General features: G+C 36.9%; 1 protein-coding gene across 1 annotated transcript in view; it reads right to left on the bottom strand.

The window, feature by feature from the left end:
- Positions 1–784: 784 nt before the first annotated feature.
- The window catches only part of LOC122817292 (melanin-concentrating hormone receptor 1-like), a 441,765-nt gene continuing 418,394 nt past the window's right edge, over positions 785–24,155 (bottom strand). Inside the window, exon 3 of the mRNA XM_044090520.1 lies at positions 785–2,845. Coding sequence (XP_043946455.1) covers positions 1,812–2,845 — 1,034 coding nt within the window. The 3' untranslated portion in view covers positions 785–1,811. The remainder of the gene's footprint in view (positions 2,846–24,155) is intronic.

Below are 24,155 nucleotides of genomic sequence, written 5' to 3'. Positions count from 1 at the left end.
TGCTTCATCTCTTCGTATTTCATCTTAGAGTTTAAACAACCTGATTGCAATAACTAACTCAACTAGCATCCAGCACCTTCCATCTTTCTATACTAGAGGCCTACCTTTCAAACATCCCCAGTTTTGTGTCATATCTTATCTTATTCCTCATACATGTTTTTGATATATGTGTTAATTCACTGAGGATTACGGTCAATAAAGCAAGGAGTTAAGAGTCTCATTCTTCTTATTGTTCACAAAAAGGCACGTCGTTGAAAAAACAGTGTTCTGTTAATTGTAAGTGAATTAGAACAATACGCAAACATTTCCTCTGATTTGGGGCCTTTGTCCCCTCCATTAATTTTTGGTTTGTCCACAATTTTTGAACAAGATGTTGAGAGGTATAGCTAAATACGCCCTATGAATGTCTAAGTATGTGACTCCAAATTTGTGTAAATAACTTAGGTGTGATGGGTTTTTAATGTAGTGATTTCAGTAAATTTAATGATTTTTGATTCACTTTATTACACACGTTATTTATAATCCTCACAGCAAACCCTCCCCTAGGAGACCATACTGGACTTTGTATACTGCATTGCAGTTTGGGCTCACCCACCCTGTAAGACATGGGCATGGACTCATATATCTTTCCATAACACAGACAAAAACTTTTACCCATACACTTTCCCTTCTGTACACTCATAACAAATTTTGAGTCAAAACATGTCTTTTCAGCTTTGGTGTACTGCAGCTCTGTGCAATCTATTTAACCACTTCTTCCACATTTAAATGGAATACACAGACATATACTGGAACTTTTTAATGTTTTGTGTAACATAATGAATGTAAATGGATACCCGGAGTCGAAAGAAGGGCTACAGGCCATATCCACACTAAGACATCAAACATCATTTTACAAGATCATCTGTAAAATAAACAATAGTACATAGAAATTGCACTGATACATTCAGAACACAATTAATATTTAAACTTTAAAATGCAAGGCAGAATTTTCAATCTATGGCACACTCAAGCCTCTTATAAATTGTTAGGTACAATCTTATGCTTTTAAAGTATACTGGCCTGAAGTCTTTAACCTATACTTTATTCATGCAAGAGATAATTCATTACAAACACATTTCTGTCACATAGCAGGTGCACTGAAATGCATTAGAGATTTTAAACAAGGATATGTCACCTGCATTTATGTTCGTTTTTAACCTTTGCTTGCTGCCTGTGAAGCTTTTAACAACTGACAGTTCTGTTTAACGTACAGCTGACCTCAAGTTCTCTGTGACTTCTTACATGTATTATCCATGGCACATTATACTAACAGGCTTTTTTAAAAGATGCATTTAGTAACATTGTGTACTGATTTATTTGTAAGAATATCCCTCTCTTTTCTTGTCATAGTAGAAAAGCACATGCCATATCTTCAGATGAGGACCAAACAGTCACAGGCATGCTGACACAAAGGCACATCAAGCTATGGCTCACATCCACTCATTTCTTAATGAAAACACCCTTTTTGCATGGATGAAGTGTTTTTTGCTGTCGTTGCAGTCTGTTCTATTTAGTCAAAAGTACAAGTGAACCAGCACTTCTTTGACTAGCCTTCTACCTGGTGCTGGAAAAATATGAAATTTTCGGACAGCTTCAGCAGACAACCACCACCCCTACACCCTTAGGGCAGGCTAATTATCATACTCTTCTTGTCATCAGTGACAAAAGAGGGCAGGGAGAGATCCTCAGCCTTTAGTGAAGCAGTGGATGGATGAGCTATGATCCACTGATGAGCAGCCAGTGGGAGGAAGTGTTGAAATAAAATTAACTTAGTGAACAGCGACTGTGACAGGCACTGAATTCTGGGAATACTCTCCTGAAAACTGTGTATGGTTGGTTGCTTCTGATGCTAATTTGAGACACACACTTGCTTCTGTCATACTGTTGTTCACCCTGAACTGTTCCTGAGCTGGTCGAATGGCTACCATAAACTGGCGCTTAAAGGTCTCACTCAAGGCAATATAGAGGAAAGGGTTAATGCAGCTGTTAGCATAGCCTAAGCTGATGGCAATTTTGTAAGCATAGAAGAATGCAACTGATGGTTCATCCATGGCAAGTTGCACCAGTTGGAGGATATAGAATGGTGCCCAGCAGATGAAGAAAGTAGAACAAATGGCAACGGCCATGCGGGTGACTTTCTTGGTGCGAACCCTTAGGCTCCTTTGTGGCAAGGGGGCTACTGTTGTAGACATATGCTGCAAAATCTTGAAATAGCTGACACAGATAATAACCAGTGGAATAGCAAATGCCAGCATGAACTGGTAAAGAGTGAACCAGTAAATGTCAGAGGAAGGATTTGGTAGCAAGAGAGCACAGCTGATGGAGCCATCATTCATGGTCATCAAACCTGCATACATCCATACTGGTATCACAGTCAAGAAAGACAAAAGCCATGCCAAGCAGATTACCAAAGCAGCAATGCATGGGGTTCGCACATAAGTAGATTTCAGTGGATAAACTGTAGCCAAGTATCGATCCAGGGTCATGACAGTGAGGATATTGGTGCTGGTCATCTGGCTGTTGGTATCCATTGCAGTTATTATAGTACACAGAGTTGCTCCAAAATGCCAAGATCCATTTCCCAACAATTGGTGAATAAGAAAGGGCATCCCAAGAAGGAAAAGAAGATCCACAATGGACAAGTTAAAGATAAAGACATCAGGAACAGTGTGCTTGCATCTGAGTTTGTTCTTCTTCACAATAGTGTAGATCACAATACAGTTGCCGATGATGCCAAAAAAACATATGATTCCAAATACACTAGGCATGATAACATTGGTGTAACTTGTTGTTCTTTCATGACCTGAAAAGAAAAACAATGTTATTAAGTCAAAGGTTTTTTTTTTTTTTTTTTTTTTTTTTACAGATACTTTGTTTTATTTCCTGATTTCATATTTTGACTGATATTGCATGTTTTAAAGTGCAGACACAAAGAACAATTTTGTTCACAGGCAAATCTAAAAAAAAAATCTAAAATACTCTCAGGCATTGTACAAAGATGGCCACAACCCAAGAAAGTGAGCATTACTTTTATATTGCAATTTAGAATTACAAACTCTGGTCTTGTTAAGTCAATTTCTGCAAAGAATGTCACCATGCTAACAACAGTGTCATTTGGGTGCCATAAAGTAATGTCAATGAAAACTTAATGAAAGGTGCAAACATTCCCATATGAGACACACAATAAGGGTCTCTTGAAACATTCTTTGACTTAAGAACAGGGAGGTATGAAGTGTGAAAATTGGTCTGAAACTTTGGTATAAGCTGTACAAGTTAATGAGAGGAACTTGTATGCTGGAGTCATACCTGTCAACTCTTAGGGCAAGAAATCTGGACAAAGGCAAAAGGAGGGCCAAAATAGGGGCTTTTTTTAAATATTGCTCTTATAAACTTAGAAATTTGATAGAACACTTTTTGCACTGACGTGTATTTTTTGAAGGATATGAAGTCTGAAAGTTAAATCACTGTAATTATTTAGTGGCTTTATTTACCACTGATTTGCCATTAGAAAAAAAGATGAGGAACACACCTAAAATATGAGATAAAATCTGGACATTCTGTAAAAATCTAGACAGTTGTGAGGTATGGCTGGAGTATATATATTTGTAAGTGGTTAAGATTCCCAAAGCAAAGACATAATGCTTCCACTCTACAGTTCCTTTGTCAAATTACATCTTGAGTGATGCATGCAGTTCTGGACACCATATAAGAATAGGAATATAGGATACTACTCAGAAACGCATGTTTAAGAACAGAGTGACAAAACTGATAGAAAAATATAAACAAATTATCAGAGACAATGTAAAATGTGTAGACTTTAATGAACGGTATTGCAAAATTCAACCAAACAAGGTCTTTTTATTTTTGCTTCTTAAAATGGGAGATGTCAGATGTGTTCTCTCTCCTTAAATTATTGGTGTCATTAGTATGTGGTTAATGCAGTGTGGTTTACTGTGTACTAAACGTGTGATGTGGGCATTCAGAATATTGTGTGAAGGGGTAAAATGAGCCTGAAAATAGGGACATACATACAAAACTAGGTATATGATGTGCAGGGTTAAATCAAGCCTGAAAATAGAAATGATCCTTCAAAAGTTGAGAGGTCTGTATTATGTAGCGTACACACAAGGTAATATAATAACATTTAATATGGAAGTAGTCAACATGCTTAATGAAAAGGGATTAATATATTGGCATCAATTGCTAAACTCTGGAAAACCTCTGACAATAGACCAGATTAAACAGAAATTAAATATGGAAGATTGTTTGTGGTTACATGTACAAGAATTAAGACAGTATATATTAAGCAAACAAGAAACAATGCAACCATCAATAAGACAAAATGTTCCTAACCTTATAGAACATATAATATTACTAACAAATCAACCCATTACTGGAAAGGGATACTTATCATCTATTTATAAAACAAACAAAAAAAAATAAAAATGCATAATAATGGCAAAATATGGAATTATTATAGATCAGTTAATGGACATGTGCCAAATGACAGAAATAAAAAACTAATTCTTCTCTCTCCAAAGCAGACATCACTTTCATTACATTGGAGACGTTTTACATGGCAATTCATACACAGATCTTATGTAACCCCTCATAAAATGGAACTTATGTTTAAGAAAATTATTGGCTGCTGGAGATGTGATTTATCAATAAAAGCAGACTGGCAACATATGTTCTACGAATGTCATTTGATTAAACCATATTGGGATAAAATAAATTATTTTCTGCAAATGGTATTCAATGATAAATTCCAGATTTCCAAATCTATTATTTTGTTTAATGCACCTGTACCCGACTGCGTGCCAAGAACAAAATATGTAATCTTATGGACTCTCCTAGCTATTGCAAGGAAGAACATTACATCAAACTGGAAATCCAAAGCTTCTCCAACTTTTAAGCAATTCATGAATATGGTGTCAGCAGTATCGTAATTGGAAATGAACACTATTAAAGGAAGAACTGAAAGAACTACATCATTATACGTAGCATGGCAAAAAGTAACTGAAATACTGGAGAATAATGACTGCAGCAGATTATATTCAGGAAACAATTGTATAGAAAGTCAATTATATGTCAGCAATAGACACCCTTGTAAATACTTTATTTTGGTTTTAATGTTTGATATCTGTTTAGAGGTTTTAGCCTACCTTTTTTAAATAATTTGTAAATACTTCATTGTCATAAATAACCTGCATTCATGTTTTCTTGTTTTTGGAAATGAATAAAAATATTTAAAAAAAAAAAAAAAGTTGAGAGGTCTGTGTGGAGGTGAGGAAGGATGTAAAATCCACTTAAAAGGCAGAGATGATAAGTCTAATGTAGCCTTTTGCTGTCAAGTGACTGTGCGATAAATGGAGCCAATACAATTTGTTTGCACTTTTCCTGTTGTTGATTGTCTCTGGCTGAAAGTGTGGTCTGATATCTTTTTTTATGAAATGCAAACATGCAGTTGCATAACAAAAACTAATCTTGTGCTTCTATATTTTTGATTAATTATATAACATATTTCCAGGTGCATTTATGAATACTTTTTTTGTAAATATTTGTGAATTAAGAAGTACTTGGTATGGAGAAAATTTCCATTGTGTACCAGTCTGAAGTATTGCAACTGGAGACAGAGCACCAGATGGAGTGCAGTACTGTGTATATATGTATGTTTGTCTGACCTATAACTCTATTACTAGATGGGGTGGGATATCAGGAGTACAGAGTCACTGACTGCTTGAGAAAAGGGGAGTAAAACTATAACTGGTGCTTGACAAGTAACAATAATAAGAAATATACAAATATCACACTAACAACAAAACTCCACATTCTGTAGAGAGAACGGTCATTTTAAGATTATGAAAATGTGCAATAAAACTAAGGACCAAAATCATAACTTCCTTTAAAGCAAATGCTTAGTTGATTAATTTATTTATGCATTATATAGCTTTTATACTTATGTTGAGAACTGTAGCTGTGACACTCACACTTTGAACAATTTATAACATTGTTACATAAAAATGGCTGAGAGAAACAGAACTTTTTAGCTGGGATACAGAAAACTTTCCTGCATTATGGTATGTGAATTTTCACAGTCAGCAGCCACACAGAGGGTGAATGCAATTCAAAATAAGTAAATAAGTAAATAAAATAAAAATACCAAGCTCTGTGATATGGGCAGGCCAAACAGAGTGGTCACCCTTGGTATATGACAATGGTTATATAATGACATGGTAATGAGCAGCATTATAAAATGGGCTCTCTGTGTATGCTAATGAGGCAAAACACGATGACAGTGCAATTCAAAAACATATAAATGCTACACAATGGGAATGCATCAGCAGAATATTTGAACTCAGCCAAATGTCCCTATTTAGATTAAGGGAGTCACTAAATAATGTTTGGGATTACCCTTCATCAGTAAATGTGTAACTGCAAGAGGTACTCATTACCACTGCTTTTCCGATGATGTACAATGCCAACCCCTGGAGGCAATGGGTCACCCAACTACACTTAACAGTTCATAGACTGCACAACACCAACATTCTGGAGAATCATGTTGATCTATTGACAACTATCTCCACAAAATCAAAAACAAAAAAATTCTCTGAAAGTACTTTCAATAAAACTTGGAGTATTTTTTTAATTGCAGGTGGCACCCTGCACATCCCCAAACTTAAATACATCTACTCCATAGTCATACAACAGTAGAAAAAATGGAATTTCCAACTGTCAGCATAAGTGCTTTCAGTGAAACATCTTCACTGAAACAGCAGTCAACAAAACTGCCTCCAATCTACCGACAAGCTTCCCATTCTGGATCGGACAGGGGCACTGACAAAGAAATTTTACAAATGTGTCAACCTCATCTTCAGCCTTGTGGGAGTCAAGGAGTGCCTATGCAGTGAATATAAAGGCATGTATACATTCCCAGTATGTCAATGAAAGGTTCTGGTAGCTAATATACATAAAACCAGAGAGGTATCTCAGACAATTGTCACGAGAATACTGCATCAGTTTCTCAATGCCATGGCTCAGCATGTGAGGCAGTATGTGCGATCCCCACATATTCCAGAGGAGAGAGCCAACACCATGCAGGATTTCTGTGATACAGCCCATTTCCCTGAGGTATTGAAATTCATAGACTTTATCAACAATGAAATATAGGCCCCACCTGAAGAACTGAGAAGGAGGTGCATAAACCACAAAGGGACTCCTTCAACTGCCAGGTGGTCTGTAATGCACAGAACATCATCTACAGTGTGTGTACTATCCACTCAGATACCATGACTCCCACATATGGTGCAATTATATGTAACAATGGCATTAGAGTTGTAAATTCCCACAGGACCATCTTTATGATGATGCTAGGTATGCCCCAGAACCCTGACTCATGATACCCACAAGAAATCCACAAAATCAAACAGCCCGTGGGTATGTCAGTACCCCATTGCAACCAATAAACATTACTGAGCATATGTTTGGACTGCTGGAGGCATACTGAAGACATGCTTTCACTAAATGGATACATCTGCAATATGATTCAAGCACCTGTGCAAAAATACTGTCAGTGTGTGCAGTGTTACACAATATTATACTTAGACAGCAGTTTTAGCAGGGTGGGCACTTGCAGTGGCAGAAGTCCCCAGCACACCAGGCTTTGGAAGCTGGGTCAAGCACCAGCAGCAGGGGATGACCATTCCAGATGTAAATGGATGCAATATGCTGTGGCACTGGTAAAGAGGCAGCAGCTTTCACACAGCTTCAGAACATAATAGAGAATAATAAAACAGATACACTACAGTAAAAATGATGCATGCAAAATAAACACCAGGCTGTGAGTATCTATGCAAAGGCTGACTACACTGTGAGTCAGACTCAGGAGACCAAAGAAACAATGTACAAAGGGCAGAGAAGCAGCAAATAGTAATCATTTGCAAAGATGAGGAAGGGAACACAGGAGTAGATATTTTTCACATGGATGTGGGTGAGTGCTGTGGGTTATGAAAGTAAAACATGATTTTCGGTGTCCTGTTAGTTCTAGGGGAAGGGCCACTAACTTAAAACTCTATAAGAATGGCTAGTGTCACTGGAAGTGTGGGATGCACTGGGGTGTGTCAATGTGAGTATGGGTCTGATGGGGCACAACCTCAACAATACTCACAGCACTGTGGCTCAATCTACTAGACACATCCAGGGCAAGTATGCAAGAAGGTTCAGCATCCCATACATGCCACATCCTACATGACCTGGCTCCATCAGGAGTTAAACTGAATGTACCCTGACCATGGCTATATACTGGTGTGCTGTATGATATTGTGTGAAAAACTAAGGGGCTGCCAGCCCAGCCAGAGAGAATGTTGTAGCTAATTCTATGTCACTGAAAATATTAATATAATCCACAGGCTTGTTTTACAAATGTAAAGATAACTATATGTTATGATTAAACTATATGTTGTACTGATTTTCAAAAATGGAACCACAGTGTACCCTGCGGGAAGAAAGCTGTTAAGTAAAGAATTTGACAACTGTGTTTGATCACAAGCTCAGAGACAGGGTGTCTGCGCTAGGAAATTTTTTTCTATTGTTTTAAGACAGAGATAATGACTAGATTTTACATGTAAAAAGTGTCCTTTATTGCTGTGGTTTACTGGCAGGTGCAAGATTACAAAGATATGTTAAATTTTGAGTTCTGTGAGCCTGGAAATCTTCAGCAGAGGTGTCAAGAATGACGTAATCTAAAATGACTCAGCAGTAAGGTGTATTATCAATTAAGGGCTATCTCAGAAAGTAAGAACAACATTTTGTATCTTGTCTTGGATCTAGTAAGAACATCCACTCAACAGCACCTGCTTGCTCTGTATGTAAGTAGTATTTAGAACAGTGTTTTCTCTTAGAGATAGATAGGAATATAGCCAGATTAGTCTAACTGTTTTCTATATTTATATCAGACTATCCTACAGCATTGTTTTAAAGTATTTCCTGTGATTTCTGAACTCTGTAATGTCATTGTGTTGAAGCAATAAGTATTGTCTTGTGTTTTTATTATTTATTATTAAATATCGTTAAACCTTTCAACTGTGGCTGTTTTGTGTAGAGGTAATTTAAGCTCTGGAGTACTTGCATGTATTTGGTGATACTATATACGCCACTCCAATAGCCTTAGCCCTGGGTCACACTTACTATTTGGATAACAGCAATATTGCACAGTCGAATTGGACACCCTTTGGTAAGGGGCTTTATAGTAGCTGGTAGCAGTGGTTGGTGACAATCAGTACTACAATATAGTCTGGGCAGAATAGGGCATAGCTGGAGACCCTCTGCCAGCTTCCCCCAAGAGCATCTGTGCGTTTGTATATAAATCAAATTTCAATGTGTGTGTGTGTGTGTGTGTGTGTGTGTGTGTGTGTGTGTGTGTGTGTGTGTGTGTGTGTGTGTGTGTGTGTGTATCAGCTACTTGGGCAGGGACAAGAAGCACTGGTTGGACAGAGAGGGTGCTGGAGGTTTTGGCTTGACCACTTGGTTGAGATCTCAACCCTATAGCTGTGCCAGTGGGAAGTCTTATTGGGGATCTGGAGAGAAAGGGAAAAATCAGCCCCAGACTGACTGTGATCTCTGTGTGCTCTTAAGGGAAATTGTACTTTGCTGTGTGTGTACTTGTTATCCTCCCAGTGTGGAAGCCCCTCACTGATGCTAGTGGTGAGGATTGAGGCTCCTTGATTACTAGGCCACTGCACGGGTGTCACACCACGAGCAACATCTGCAATAAGATATGCCACTGTGGCAATAGCTATGACCATGTGTATGGCCTTTCCTCGGTGTAGAACTGTCAGCAACAGGTGGCAGCATGGAGGTTCTAACACTAAGAGAAAGGGATATGGGCATCCATCGCCGTGTTGGTTTCCATCTGTGGATGTAGCAGTGGACTGGCATTGTGGATCAACCTTAAGGCCTGGTAGGTGAGAAAGAGAAGACTCTGAAGGTTCTAATGTGTGAGTCAGTGTATTTAAGCAATCGCTGTACAGGACAGGTACTCCCACAGGTCATCACATACATCCTCTATACCCTCACGATCTGAGCCATGGTGTGGTGGTACTAGCCTGTGCCTGCACTATAGCCCTACACATGTCCTGAGTTGCAGTGACTGAGGCACTATTACCCCCTCCAGTGTCTGGACTTTTCTTCTCATGAGTGATAGGGGCTGATTCTGACACCTGTTTTCTGGTGGACAGCATACTTCCTTGATTGGCAGTGTCCCCATTAACCTATCCTCCCTGTGAGGCTTGGGGAGCCTGGGTATCTAGATATAGAAGCTATGTCCATGGTCTGTACTGGGGATGCAGTGGTCACATTCCCTGCTTCCAAACACTCTTTACTCCCTGGCTGTGCAAATCCTGCAACAACAGGTGGAGCAGTTCTACAGTGCAGATTGAGGATAAAAAAATCTCATGTGGATACACTAAAGCATAAAATACCCAGGGTAGGACCCAGCACCAGAAGTATACAGTCAACTGAGATTTAAAAATATCAACATAAAGAGCACTTTAACTGCAAACCTTGTGCAGTTGGTTATGGAGAGTGAGCCCCCAATGTACCTGTATACCATAATTCTAGACAGCTTTCATAATTTTGAAACTGGCTAAGGGGTGCAGACTTACAATTATTCTAAAATATAAATAGATCCACATACCTGGAACATCTACTGTTGACTGTGAGACATACAGTGGAACCTTAAATTCTGGTTCCTACAGGTAAATCTTCACGCACTCAGATCTTGGGACATCTATCACTGGTAATAGATATGATGTAAGCAATAGAAACACATAGTATTACATAATTCTGTGATACATTACCTTGTATGTCCATGTCACTACTTAATGAAATTCATCTCTGCATTACATTATTATCAAAATAACTCTTTTATTTATATGAGAAAGGAAAGAGGATTTATTTATTTATTGTTTGTTGACTAAAGTAGTCTGTTCCATTTTAAAGTATAGTTTTAGATTATAGTTCTTATCTCGAAATGTCCTTTGACAGAGACCAATGTGACATACAGTATGCAAATTACTCCTTAACAGCATATAAGTGTTTCAGATGAATGGCTTCAAAATGGCCCTGACTTTCTATTTTTTGCAAATATTTATTGCCTGCAGGCCTTAATAAAGACTTTTAAAAAATAAAAACTCAGAAGAATTCAGAACACATGCAACAGGAACATTGTATGTCCCTAAGATGCAATTTGTATATTTCACATGAGCCTCTGTCAAATGAGGTTTAAGGTATTATTCACAATGAAGTCTCACATTTACCTGGATCTTATTGGATGTTTTTGCCTGTGAGGTTATTCTGTTGGCCTTTTTACTTGTTTTGTTCTCATCTCTAAATGATTTGTTTACTTTTTTCTTCCAAGACCAGGGCAATTTATGAGCAGCTACTTAGTTCAGCTGATATGTGGCAGTACATTTACCTTTTTAGCTGGTTTTCCTGCTCATCTTGTGGAGGATTAACTCAGAAAACATATATAATATTTCATAGTGCAGCTTAGGGTTTGACTCTGGACAGCTACTGAAATCTTTACAAGTAGTGTCACATCTTTCAGCATGTTAATCCGGTAATGTGATGCACAGGCCACAACATTTTGTGGCAAACATCAAAATACATGACACACTAAGTTTTTTGCATTTTGCAAGCTACTCATATTTAATTTGCAGTCAGAATTTTACCGGGTTTAGAGTGTCTCAGAAATACTAGGGACTTAACCCCTTGGAAAACTGAGTAATAGAAATGTGAAGTAAAGAGTATTTGGATGAAAGGGAAAGGATATGTCAGGGTCATGGGCAAGAACACATTTTTAAATATAATGAAATGAAAAAAAAAAGCTGCCAGCTCTGTTAGAGTAGTGGGATAAAGTCCTTATTATGACCCAGGTGACCTGAGTTCAATTAGTAATTCAGGCAATTGGTGGAGTTGGCATTAGGGGATGGTAGTAACTGTCAGGACTGGCTACCCTATTTTGAGGAGGAGTGGTAATTTATGATCTAGCTATGTTCATTGTAAACATATGCTTGCATGAAAGGTGATGACTAAGGGACATTGGCCTGGAATCCTAAGCTGAAGATAGACACATGTCTGGGAGCAGGTGTGTGGAACATGTACATGTCGTGGGGGTGGGGCATTGAATTCCCATCAGTGATGAGGTGCCTGTTTCATCACCAAAGGAAGGGATAAGGCTAGATGTAAGGTAAATGAAGAAATGACTTCACCTATGACAACATGATGAAGGTTGCTGTTTACAGGATGCGCCTGCACATTGAGGGCTAGAAGAACAGTCTCCTTTCTCTATTAAAGTAGCAAGGGTGGGGTGAATGGAGCATGTGCCCTGGGTGCAGCCTGTTAGAGGACACAATTTGAGTGCTGTTCCTGCATTCTTTATGCACTGGTATTTCAGAAATACTGGAACAGAAAGAATTTTTTTTGTGCTGTTGCTGGTAGGGAGAGGGTGCAGGGGTGTAATCAAAAATTTACATTTTGCACAAAGTATTGTTGCCCCCACCATCCACTTATTGTAAAAATGTACTCAACCATCAAAATACTATCCCCCAGACATATACGGAAGGAGTCTTGCTATGATCCAGACATACAGGGAAGGGGTCCTGCTATTTTCAACTGTTATAATTTATATCCATAAACAGTTATCTTAATAAATGTATTCCTTTCACAGAAGCTTTGTTTTTATATCTATACTGTACTCACTTATAAACATTCTTTGCATTTTGAGTCTTGAAGCTTCCAAGAGATGCTCAGAAATAATGTACTCATTTGAGTACACTGAGTATGCCTAGCCACACTCTTGAGGGGGTGTGCTGAAGCAGAGTCTATCAGAGTTTCCATTTTTTTTCTCTTCTCTAGTAGTTCAGGGACTGGCACGGAGTCCTGGGTGAGCCAGCTACACCTCTGGGTTCCCCTATTTGGAGAATAACCTAGATTTACTTTGTAAGTGAGAAGAAGCATGCTTGGCCATGGCCAAATTAGAAGCAATGCTCCCCTCTGTGCCTCAGTCTGGAGGATTAAACTAGGCACATATGTCTGCCAGCTGATACAGAAGTCTAGGTGGGGAAGCACCAAAGGAGTCTCATGCTCATGGTTGCATGAGTGCTGGTTTCCTCTTGACAGCTGCCATCCCAAACAAATGGATGTTTCCTAACTGCACATGCTTCAGTGGTCAGTAGGCATGGATGGAAAAAACACCTGGGGAAAAAGAAAGAAAGAAAAAAAAAAGAAAGAAAGAAATGCATTTTGGCTAAACAGAAGAAATTCCAACTGTTATTTATTGTGTATTTTCATTTTTCCTTCTCAGTAATAGGAACTGCTTTTGTAAAAGAGAATAAAAAATCCTTCCAGCCTGCCTACAGCAAACAATATAAAGTTCTTATCTTTGTATGTGACTGGAACTTCAAAAGATCCATTAAAAGAACTGATTTTAGCTGGAACAAGATAACCCTAAGTGATATGAGGAAATTAAAGTATGAATGAAATATTATGGGATATAAGACAAATGTTTTTAACAGTGATAAGCCTTGCTTCTACCCAGTATAAATTAAAATTTAGAATTTTGTTCAGTAGATATATTAGAGATTTTAACAGCCTTCCTTATTTGTGATTAGGTAAACTTGAATTTTAATAGTTTACCTCCATCTTGTTTATTTATCTTTATCTTTAACCAAATGATTAAGTTAATAACACTGTGTAACAGTAATATAAAGCAAGCAATAAAAAAACAGAAAAAAAATCACAGAAGCATGCTTAGCCAAAGCAAAACATTTCAGCTGTTTACTGAAACTGATAGCAACAGACTGGAGAAATCTAACAGAGTACAAAGGAGCACAAGCTGGGTATTTTGTACTTCCACTGTGATGCATCAGTAAAAGTCATCTATGCAATTTGTTCCATGTCAAAGACATTGAAAACATGTCACAAAAAAAAAAAAAAAAATTGCTGGAAGCAAGCTCCCACTCCACCTTCACCCCTTCTGCAGGTCTTACCCTAGGTTTGTCAAAGCTAATGTTGTACAAATAACATTATAAACAGTATTTTGATACAACATATTAAAAACTATGTCTTTTTAATAATATGATAAATATTGCTTTACAGAAAATGTGTCATTTTGTCAGGAAAAACAATGTCTTTGTAGTAGTATGTAGAGAAGTTCCTTTAAACAGTGGTGATAACAAGCAATTATCTGATTAGTTTAATGAATGAAATAGGTGAACTATGGCCTGGATATCAGAGATGTTGGTGTCTTACGGCAGGGAAAGTTTTGTACCTAGAAGAATGGTTCTGTGAAAAGTGCTGTGGAAAAGAAGAGAAAGCATGGCACACCCTGTGACAAACTAGAACTATTTTACTTTATTTATTTATTTATTTTATTTTTATTTTAGGAAGAAACTGCCTGAATTTATTTTGTGGGGCTAAACCAAAACTGGCATAACAGGCAACAGAGTTCTTGTGTTATTTTTGTTTTATATCTTGAAGAGTTTGTACCACTAAACTGTTACTTTGCCTTCTGTTTTATTTAAAAATATATATCTTATTGACAAAGTGCCTCTTCTGCTTTGTTTTCATACCACACTGGCTGATATAGCTGGAAAAACTGACAGATATATATATATATATATATATATATATATATATATATATATATATATATATACTAACAAGCATCCAATGTTTTCCTTTATTTCATGAAACTTGAGCAATGTTTTTTTTCTTCATCTGAAGAGACAGCAGCATTGTGCTATGGATTAATTATGTTACGTGAGTGAGTATATCCTTATAGTACCAAGATAGCAGAGCAACTGCTACCAGTTTTTCTATAGCAGCTATGGAGATTGTAACAAATGTGAAATCTATGGTCATGTCAAAGACAATCTCACCTCTTAAAGAACTAATTGGGGAGGAAGACTATAAACAAACTCCACTGGTGGAATCATCACCTAAACAAGGTATATAATGAAAGAAGAAAACTCATGGCTGAAATCAGAAAGAACAATTCCCTTAACAATGAGTGCTCTCTTACACAATTAAACAAGAAACCAAGAGGCATACTTAAGTCCAACAAGGCCATCTATGAGGACAGGATAGCCTTGCAGTCTAAGGACAGCCACAGGGCCTTCTTCAACTGCCTTGCAGTCTAAGGACAGCCACAGGGCCTTCTTCAACTATGTCTTAAACCGTACAGATAACACACAACAGTGTGCTTGAAATGGAGGTGAATGGTCCACCTGCATCAATCAGAGTGGCATAGCAAATCTACTGGCTGATAAATTCAGCTCAAACTTCACTGCCTTCTCCTACGCAGCTCCACCAGGTGAAATCTCCTCCAACATACTACCTCCAAATATTAGCAGGGACCAGATGCTGGCAGCACTCGGTAAAGCCAGGAACACTGCCTCCATGGGTCATGACAACATCCCAGGTTGTCTCCTGAGCAGTCCAAAACATGACTTATCAAGACCACTTGAGGCACTCTTCAACTACAGCCTTGAAACAGGCTACATTCCAAGTGAATGGAGGACTGAAACAGTCATTTACCCTCCACAAGGGCTGACCATCAATTAACCCAGGGAACTACAGACCCATCAATCTAACAAGCCTAATATGCAAAGCCATGGAATGAATTATCATGGAACTGATAAACAAGGACACTGGCAACCTACAGGCACTGGATTCATCCAAATCTGGCTTTGTTAAGGGAAAGTCATGCCTACGTAACCTGGTAGACTTCTCTGAGAGGGTCACCAAGGCAATGGAAGAGGATAAAACAGTGCACACTGTGTATCGTTACCTAGCCAAGGCATTTGATACTATACCTCACTCGGGCCTTGTTGACAAACTCTCTGAGCTAGGCATAAATCCCAACATAACCCACTGGATTGCTGGATGACTGACAGGACCCACAAAAAGTCAGGATTGGTGAGATTACCTCCACCAAGAGTCTGGTTGCCTCAGGGCTTTGTGTTGGATCTGCTTCTGTTTGGTATCCACTTCTTGGAAGTCAAGGCTAATTTTCAAGGACTCTGGCTCACCAAGTTCACAGGTGACTGTAAATTGGGAGCTATTATAGATCTTCACCAAGACATCAACATCTTGCAAAAGGGTCTAAAATAGACAAATGACTGGTGCCAAAACCATGGCCTAAAACTCAGTGCTAAAAAATTTGTTATAATACCCTTTGGAAAACTGTCAACTCAGGTTAATTACTTAAGAGTTGAACAAGTAGTAAGGGATCTAGGAACATATGTAGACAGCAATCTGGCCTTCGACCAACATGTGGTTGAGACAGAAGAATATCATTCTATGTTACCCATCTTATAGGTAAGGGTACAGCATTCATGTCCAAGAAAGTCATAGTATCACTGTACTCAACACTTATCAGACCCATCATTGAATACAATTTGGCATGTATCTAACTAGACACTTGCAACACATGGAATGTCCACAAACTTTTCTCACCAGGAGAATGCAGGGCATAAACACCCTGCCTTACACTGACTGCCTAACTGCTCTCTCTCTGTATTCAGTCTCCTATATGCTGCTGACAGGAGATCTTTTCCTGATTTACAGGGCTTCCTTAGACCCAGCCCTGATCAATCTGTTGCATGTGCACAGAACAAAAAGCACCAGAAACACTCATTCCAGTGATATGAACTTCACTTGTGACATAAACAGAATGTGCTGGCAAGACAGATATGTGTCCTGAAGGATACCCACACTATAAAATAGGCTCTCCATTCATGTAAAACAGAGTTCATTCTTGAAGGTATTCAAACAAAACCTTTACAATTGGATGCAAAACTGAAAATTTAGCCCCGCTCTGGTCTCCATGTCCCTTATGGACAGAGGCCATCAGTAAGAAAAGTATTATCCTAACTAACATCCCCATACTAATCCTTAGTTACCTGCATACTAACATCACCCCTCCTGTAAAGATGCCCATGCTATGCCATACTCAAATGGTTTGGGGTGTGCAGGTAGCCTTGCAAGGGCCCTAGTAGTCATTAGCCTAGTAACAGCCTATGAACCTTTAAGACCTTGTGGTCTTTGAATGGTACTTCCACTAGGATGGATTGGACCAGATTGACGCGGCTTGAATTTCTTCAACCCACCCATCTGTTGAGCAATTAAAGACTTTCATGGACATGGAAAGGACTGAATTTTAGAAATGCGATCAGGTTAAAAAACACTGCTCAAACTGGTTTTACCTCTGACATACAAGCTTTAAGGTCACATAGCTGAATATCTTAACATAACAAAAAGGTAATATTTTAATTATGTGATTTAACACACATATTTTAACTACAGTTGGATGCTGAAGATTGGCACACTAAAAGTAAAATTACAGAAATGTTTGCTGCTGACAGATGTAAAAATAATTTGCTGCTTTCAGAAAATGGGAGTTCCATATTCACCTTAAGGATGCTGACAGTTTTGTTGGACTGGTACAGAGACAGTTTTATAATGAAACTATGTTTAAAACTGATCATTCTAAACCTGTGGTAAATCATCTGGCAAATTCTGGCAATAATCAGAAAATACCAACTAAAGATAAAACAGTTTCAAAGGATAGAGAGAAGAACCTAGTTTGTTATTTTGCCATAATATCCATTTTGTGTTATTTCTGTAACTTAAGTCTAACTGGCATGTTATTTGTATCTACTACAGCTTTAAGAATCAAACATTCTGCTATATACCTATAATATGCAGTCTTTTAATATTTGTGAATAATGCCTCATTTCAGTTCCTCTCACTGTGACTGCTTAAGGCAATCTTTTCATTAAGGCACAACATGCTTAGGGCATTTTATTGAAGGATGTGAATAAAAAGTATACTGTTTTCAAAAAGACAAATTCTGCAGTACATCAAATCCCATCTTAAAATGTGCATAAAGTAAAATGTGTTTTCCTTTGATTCAAGTTACTTTTGTCACTAAGTGATACATCTATGTTACAGTGCTGTGATCACTAATCAGCCCCTAACCGAGGCATACAACTCCTCTGCCATCACACCCCAAGCACTCAGACATTTTAAACTATGGAACTTACTCAAATCTGAATAAAATAATTGGAAGCATAAGAACAAGTCATTCTTTTCCAATATTTCAGACAACCTGCTAGTGGTTGTCAGTTTATATTAACGTGGAAAGAAATATTGCTTCAATCAATAAAAGGCAGTGATATGGAAAGCTGACTTAGTGAAATAGGAAACTTGGGGGGGGGGGGTTGAAGTCTAAGGCTTATAAAGAACCAGATCTTAGCAAGGTTCTGAAAGTGAATCATTTATTAATTAAATAACTTCAACATTTCAGCAATCCCAATTATCACGTGGATGGCTGCTTACATTCACTAATGAATCAATTTGAAAAGAAGCTATAAAATTTAGATGTCTACAATGGGACAATGCATTTTTGTAGGAATGCATTACTAATTAATGTGTACCAATGGGCCTTAGAATTTGGAAGTATCTAAATGGCATTACTAATGGATAGTTATCACACCAAAAGCTACAGGAACACTTTGACAAACAAGTTTGACATTCATAACTATACCGATTAGAGATAACAGAAGAAAAAATGAACAGTATTAGCAATGAAATCTCATTGCTAAATGGCTCCATCATGGAGGATTTCCTTTTTAATTCTTGTAAAAATCAATAAATCAAAATGTTCTGTAGAGTAAAAATAAAAGTGCAACATACCCTGTAAAAAAGAAAAGATGTTACTGGTGGCAAGCATGATTATTACTCTGAATATGGCAATTATATACCCTAAGTTTGAGACATCTGCCAGACAGACGTGCCTCAATGTTATTTATGTAGATAATTCTGAACTCTAAGAATTTGTTTTGAATGACCTTCTGACATTCCTCCATTTCATTTTTTAGGGAAAAAATTGGCAGGAAGAGTGGATTTGGATCAGGATTTTTTTTTAATCTCAGCAGCAAGGTAGTAATGCATTTCCTACTCATGGAAAGGTAACCAATGCAACTTGTGGAAATGAGTACAGAACTTGGGTCAGTGATGGCCCAGACAGAATTAATTTCTGCAGATCACCTATTGACTCCACATTCTTTGGAAGTGGCAGTAGAATCATAGGACTGAGATGAAAGTTATCTCGAAAAATCTATAGTTACTATGCAACTAAAGAACTATTTCAAAAATTTTAATTCCAGTGAGGTGCAACTAAATACACTCACAGTATTTTCGAAAAGAGCTTTACTTTTATTTCCACTCACATTATGGGTTTTGAATACTTATTAACATAGTTAAAATTATACATAAGATATTGAATTTAGGGGTGGGTAGTGGGTCAGGCTGCGAGTGAAGGAAAACATTTAATAGATTTAAGTAGGAAATTTACCTTTAATCCACAACTTCCTCTAGGTCTTATTTTATTTTAACAGGTATTTGAAAAAGATATTAGGGATATGTTGAATCATAAACCTCTACATTATTATTTCAGCATGACTAGAGATTAAAAGATTCTAATGAGGCCATAAGCAATGCTAGAACTGTAACACATGTGTAGCCAGACAAAGGGGGTGGTATTCTATTGATGGACCAGGTGTACTACATAGGTAAGATGTGAACTATTTTATATGACAGAAGTACCTACCTATCGATCTGTAAATAAGAAATCAATATAGCACAAAGGGAAATAGACCTGTAATGGAATAATTATTATTATAACCAATAAACTATTTCACTTTGTATACGTTTGAAAGATAAAGGATCTAATTATTCTACTGATTTTTGGGATCCTCAAAGTCCACAAGCAAGTGTATGACCCACCATTACATTCCATTGTAACTGCACAGGGTTCAAATACCCACATCCAGTCATGTTTATTGACAGAAAGTTAAAAAGACTTCAGGACATCAACCATTGTTTATTAAAATATTCATGGTACTTTTTATAAAAAACATTTTATTTAATTTTACATCAATAAACATCTGAGATAAAAATTAACAATACATAACAAAAAACAAAAAGAGAACTATATATGAAGACCATAACAAAAATGTACATAGGAATTATACAAAAGCATTAATATTTTTCTAAGTCTTTGAGTTTTTACCAATATAAATGTCTGTGTGCTCTATGTAAACAGCTTGCAATTCTTTAATCCACACATTTTTTGTGACACATATAAAGACAGTAAATAAAAGAATGCTTTCACTTTTCCAATTACTTTTTTAGCAATGGCGAAGACTGACCAAAGGAGAGGCACTTGTGTTTTTGGAATAGTATCTGGAATTGGAACATTGAATAAGATTAAATAATTTGTAATATTACAATTATCTGTCCAGAAAACCTTACATTCAGTAATCATGTGTACTCAATTTGCATTTAAAATCTCACCCTTATCTCCAACATTTTAATTCTTCTTTTTTATATATCAAGGCAATTTTATGTGGTGTTAACAAATTTCTATGCAAATACTTCCATGTAAAAACTGTCCAATAAAATGACGAGGTTGGATTATTTATAGATTTCAAATATATTTTTTATCATCCTCAGAAAATATTTCATTGTTAACTTTTGTTGAATAGTCCTGATAGAATGAATTAAAAAACAAAAAAATCAGCCTGTAAAATTTTATATATTATTGATAGACAAATTGCTAAATATGAATACAAATCCTTACCAAGGATATTAGATTTTCTCTTTAGTGTTAATAGTGTTGAGACAAAAAATAAATCTTGTCTATTAATATTATATAAGCTTTACATGGTACTCTTTGAAGTGTTTGAGGGACATGATTTACCATGATTGCATCTGGTTTGTTACCATTGCTATAAAATATTTATTTTCACCAACTTTTCATTTTGTTGGAAAAATGAGATTTAGGAGAGACCATGTTGGGGCATAAATCAATATCAGCTTTGGACGTCAGATTAATTGAGCAATTGATTGAATTTGTATTATACTGTAATTTTATATTTTCTGTAGGAAAATGTATCCACCAGATAAATGGAGTGGATATGGGAGTAGTTTGTGCCGCTGATTATGTTAATCTGATTCTACAGTGATGGAAGAAAAATTTGTGTAAGGAAAGATTTTATGAAATGCTTCTCCTTATATTTGAGATTTTTTAGACAACTGGATTTTTTTTTGGCGAGGTAAAGAATTATTGCTGGAACTTACAGCTTATTTGAACAATGCTTCTGAATTTTTACATTTCACCTACAATTACTCCAGTGAACAAATCAACTATTTGGATGTGTCATTTACTAAGAAAAGGGAAAACAGATGGCATGATCACACCATACACAGAAAATCTACTTGCTTGAATTCATATTTGCATTTTTAAAGTTGCCACCCCTTCAAAGCACAAATGGTTTGAATGTCCAGGTTATGTTCAGAGAATACAATGTTTGACAAGGAGATAATGATTTTGGTAAGGTTAGTTAAGGAATGGGGTTATCACGACCACCTCCTAAAATAGCTAGATGAGAAAATTAGAATAGGTAGAAAATAAAACTATATCCCTATATGAATACAAACAGTGCTGCTTTGAAAAGGCCATATTTATTACATATGACACAGATGGCATTGATACCCTTCCCCTTAAAATCATTATGAACAACAACTAGAGGGTTTTGTATACTTTGAAAATTTAGTAGAAAAGATGGAATATTCCCTTTTGTTTGTATTAAAACAGGGAAACATTTAAAAGATGTATTTAAAAGCTATTCAAACAAGTATGATAAGGTCAAAGGTAACAGTTACAGTACAGTGGCCCAGAAATGAAGCTGATGTAACCAATGTAGAAGCATAAATAACAACAAGGGAGCACAGCCAAAAACTCAGACAAGTTAATCAGAAAAAGGAAATGCAATGAAAGTCTAAAGCATAAAAGTTCATCAGATAAAGGAAATGCAATGAAAGTCTAAAGCATAGTATATTTAGCTTGTTCTAAGTTGCATGGAGCATATTATGTAGAAAAGAAAAAAGAGATTTAAGATCTAGAATCTATGGCCACTGCTACAGTATTATGAGACATGACTGCAGGAGTTTTGCAAATAAACATGCTAAATGTCACAGCAATTAAAAGATTTTTGCTTTCAGTGTTGAGAAGGTAGAAATAAACACAAGGGTGATGCTGGGAGACAACATTCGAATACAAAGACTTAATGTCGCAGCTACGAGTGGTCACAACTTTTCCACACCTTGAAATTATATTTTTAGTATTAAGAGTGTGTTAAATTAAGAGCTGCCAAACTGTAATTCATTCATTGTACAATACATAAATCATATAGATTCAATTGTATTATTAGGTATTACAGTATGGTGTGACACACTTAGCATGTATTTCTAAGTACAAGTACTTATGTAGTATTCTAACTGAATGTATGTTTTATTGTTTTATCCAAATGTCATGAATTCACTTGCTAGTATAAAAGCAGAAAGTGCTGTGTAAAATTTTACATTCTGATGAAGCCTATGTAAAAAGGACAAAATCACATAAACGTGTGTTGTTTTACTAAATAATGTTTTTTTTTTTTTTTTGTAGAATGAGAGGGGGCTGTGTTTTTATTTATCTGTACACGTTTCAACTATTGTTTTTCTAATACCTTTCTGTGGTAAATTGCTGTTTGAAGCTCATATGGCTCCTGTCCTGTAGTGTTATGCAGTATGGTCCTGATTGTTTGATTTTTCTGACTTCACAACAGGAATGCTGAGCTGGTACCATGTCTCAGATACAAGGGAAGGGTTGCTTTAAAACATCTAGACATGTCTAGTCTAAGCAGAGTTAATGGGAAAGCCAAATCTGCTTTTGAGTAAGTGTGGCATAATAAATAGTTGGATCTTTGGATAGCTAATTAATGGCACTGTTTTGTGGCTCACACAGAAGTTTACAGTAGGTCATTGTAATAGTAGTGAGGCAAGGAGCCTCATAAGAAGGAAAGCAACTTTTGGGCATTTGGGGTTTCTACACTCTGGAGCCATTTGTGGATACTCGTTAAAGAGATTTCAGTCATGTTCAAAGGAGAGGAGTAATTTCAGCTGTAATGGACTTGGTAAGTTCTCAAAGCAAGCAGAGGATGAGAAGAATTTAAAACTGGAGGGGAGATGTTAAAATAAGTTATTTGGAAAGTCAGTGGTCTGAACAAACTGCTCAGCTGGAAAGGGTGTTGAGCAAACTGGAGAGTAGACAGGAGATATATTATGATCTAAGAAACAATGAGTAGGAGAGAAAAGATAAGGACATACTGAGGATGTGATTACAGGGAGACAGAAAGGGTATGTTAATCCTTGAAAAGGAAGGGCTGTCACTATCAGAACTGTGGAAATAGGAAAGAATGGAAGGTGAGTAAGTGCATTTGTCTAACAGACTGGCTAGATAGTGTTTCAGGCCCATTCTGCAATCCTAACATAGACAACCCAAAAGTTTTTCTACCCTTTTTGATCCTTTCTAGAGTACTCAAAGGAAGGACATCTGAAGTAGTATTGGGTGATGTATTACAATTTGTCATGTGGTTGGAGCTGCTATACTTTTTGACAAAGGTGAATTAGGCAGGTAGAAGGGATGATTAGATGTGGGCTTCTAGGTGCATTTAAGTAGTCAACTGCAAAACAAAAATTCACATTTTCAAGGGATGAGTTGCATAAGACCCTATGGATTGATGTTATCTATATTTTTAGTCGACAAAGATACACTGGGAAGTTGACTGTCTTGAAAAAATGGGATAGGTGTATACCAAACTACACATAATTTGAGTAGATTTGTAGGATAGGTGGACATCAGGTAAAAGAAGGAGACAGAATATCTGGCAATGATAGCTGTGAGTATGGAATGGATTGCTATTTGTTATAATAAAGGAGAGAATACATCTACATGAATCATAGTTTGAGAAAGGGGATTTAAGAAGACAGGATAGGCTCAAGGCATTGTGACTTGGTAAACAGATGAAAAAAATCTGATATATGAGGAAAGAATGGGAAGCAAAGGTAAGGGTATTAAAAGGAGAGCAAAGAGGATCTAATGGAAGTGAGAATTAGGGCAGCAGTCATTAGTTCAAAGTCAAAACATTGCAAATGAAAGTGAG

Source organism: Protopterus annectens, chromosome 12.part0 (assembly GCF_019279795.1).
Source record: "Protopterus annectens isolate FY-2018-M chromosome 12.part0, PAN1.0, whole genome shotgun sequence".
NCBI classification, from domain to species: domain Eukaryota; kingdom Metazoa; phylum Chordata; order Ceratodontiformes; family Protopteridae; genus Protopterus; species Protopterus annectens.
Note: the sequence above shows the minus strand (reverse complement) of the source record. Positions and strands in the feature narration are given on the sequence as shown.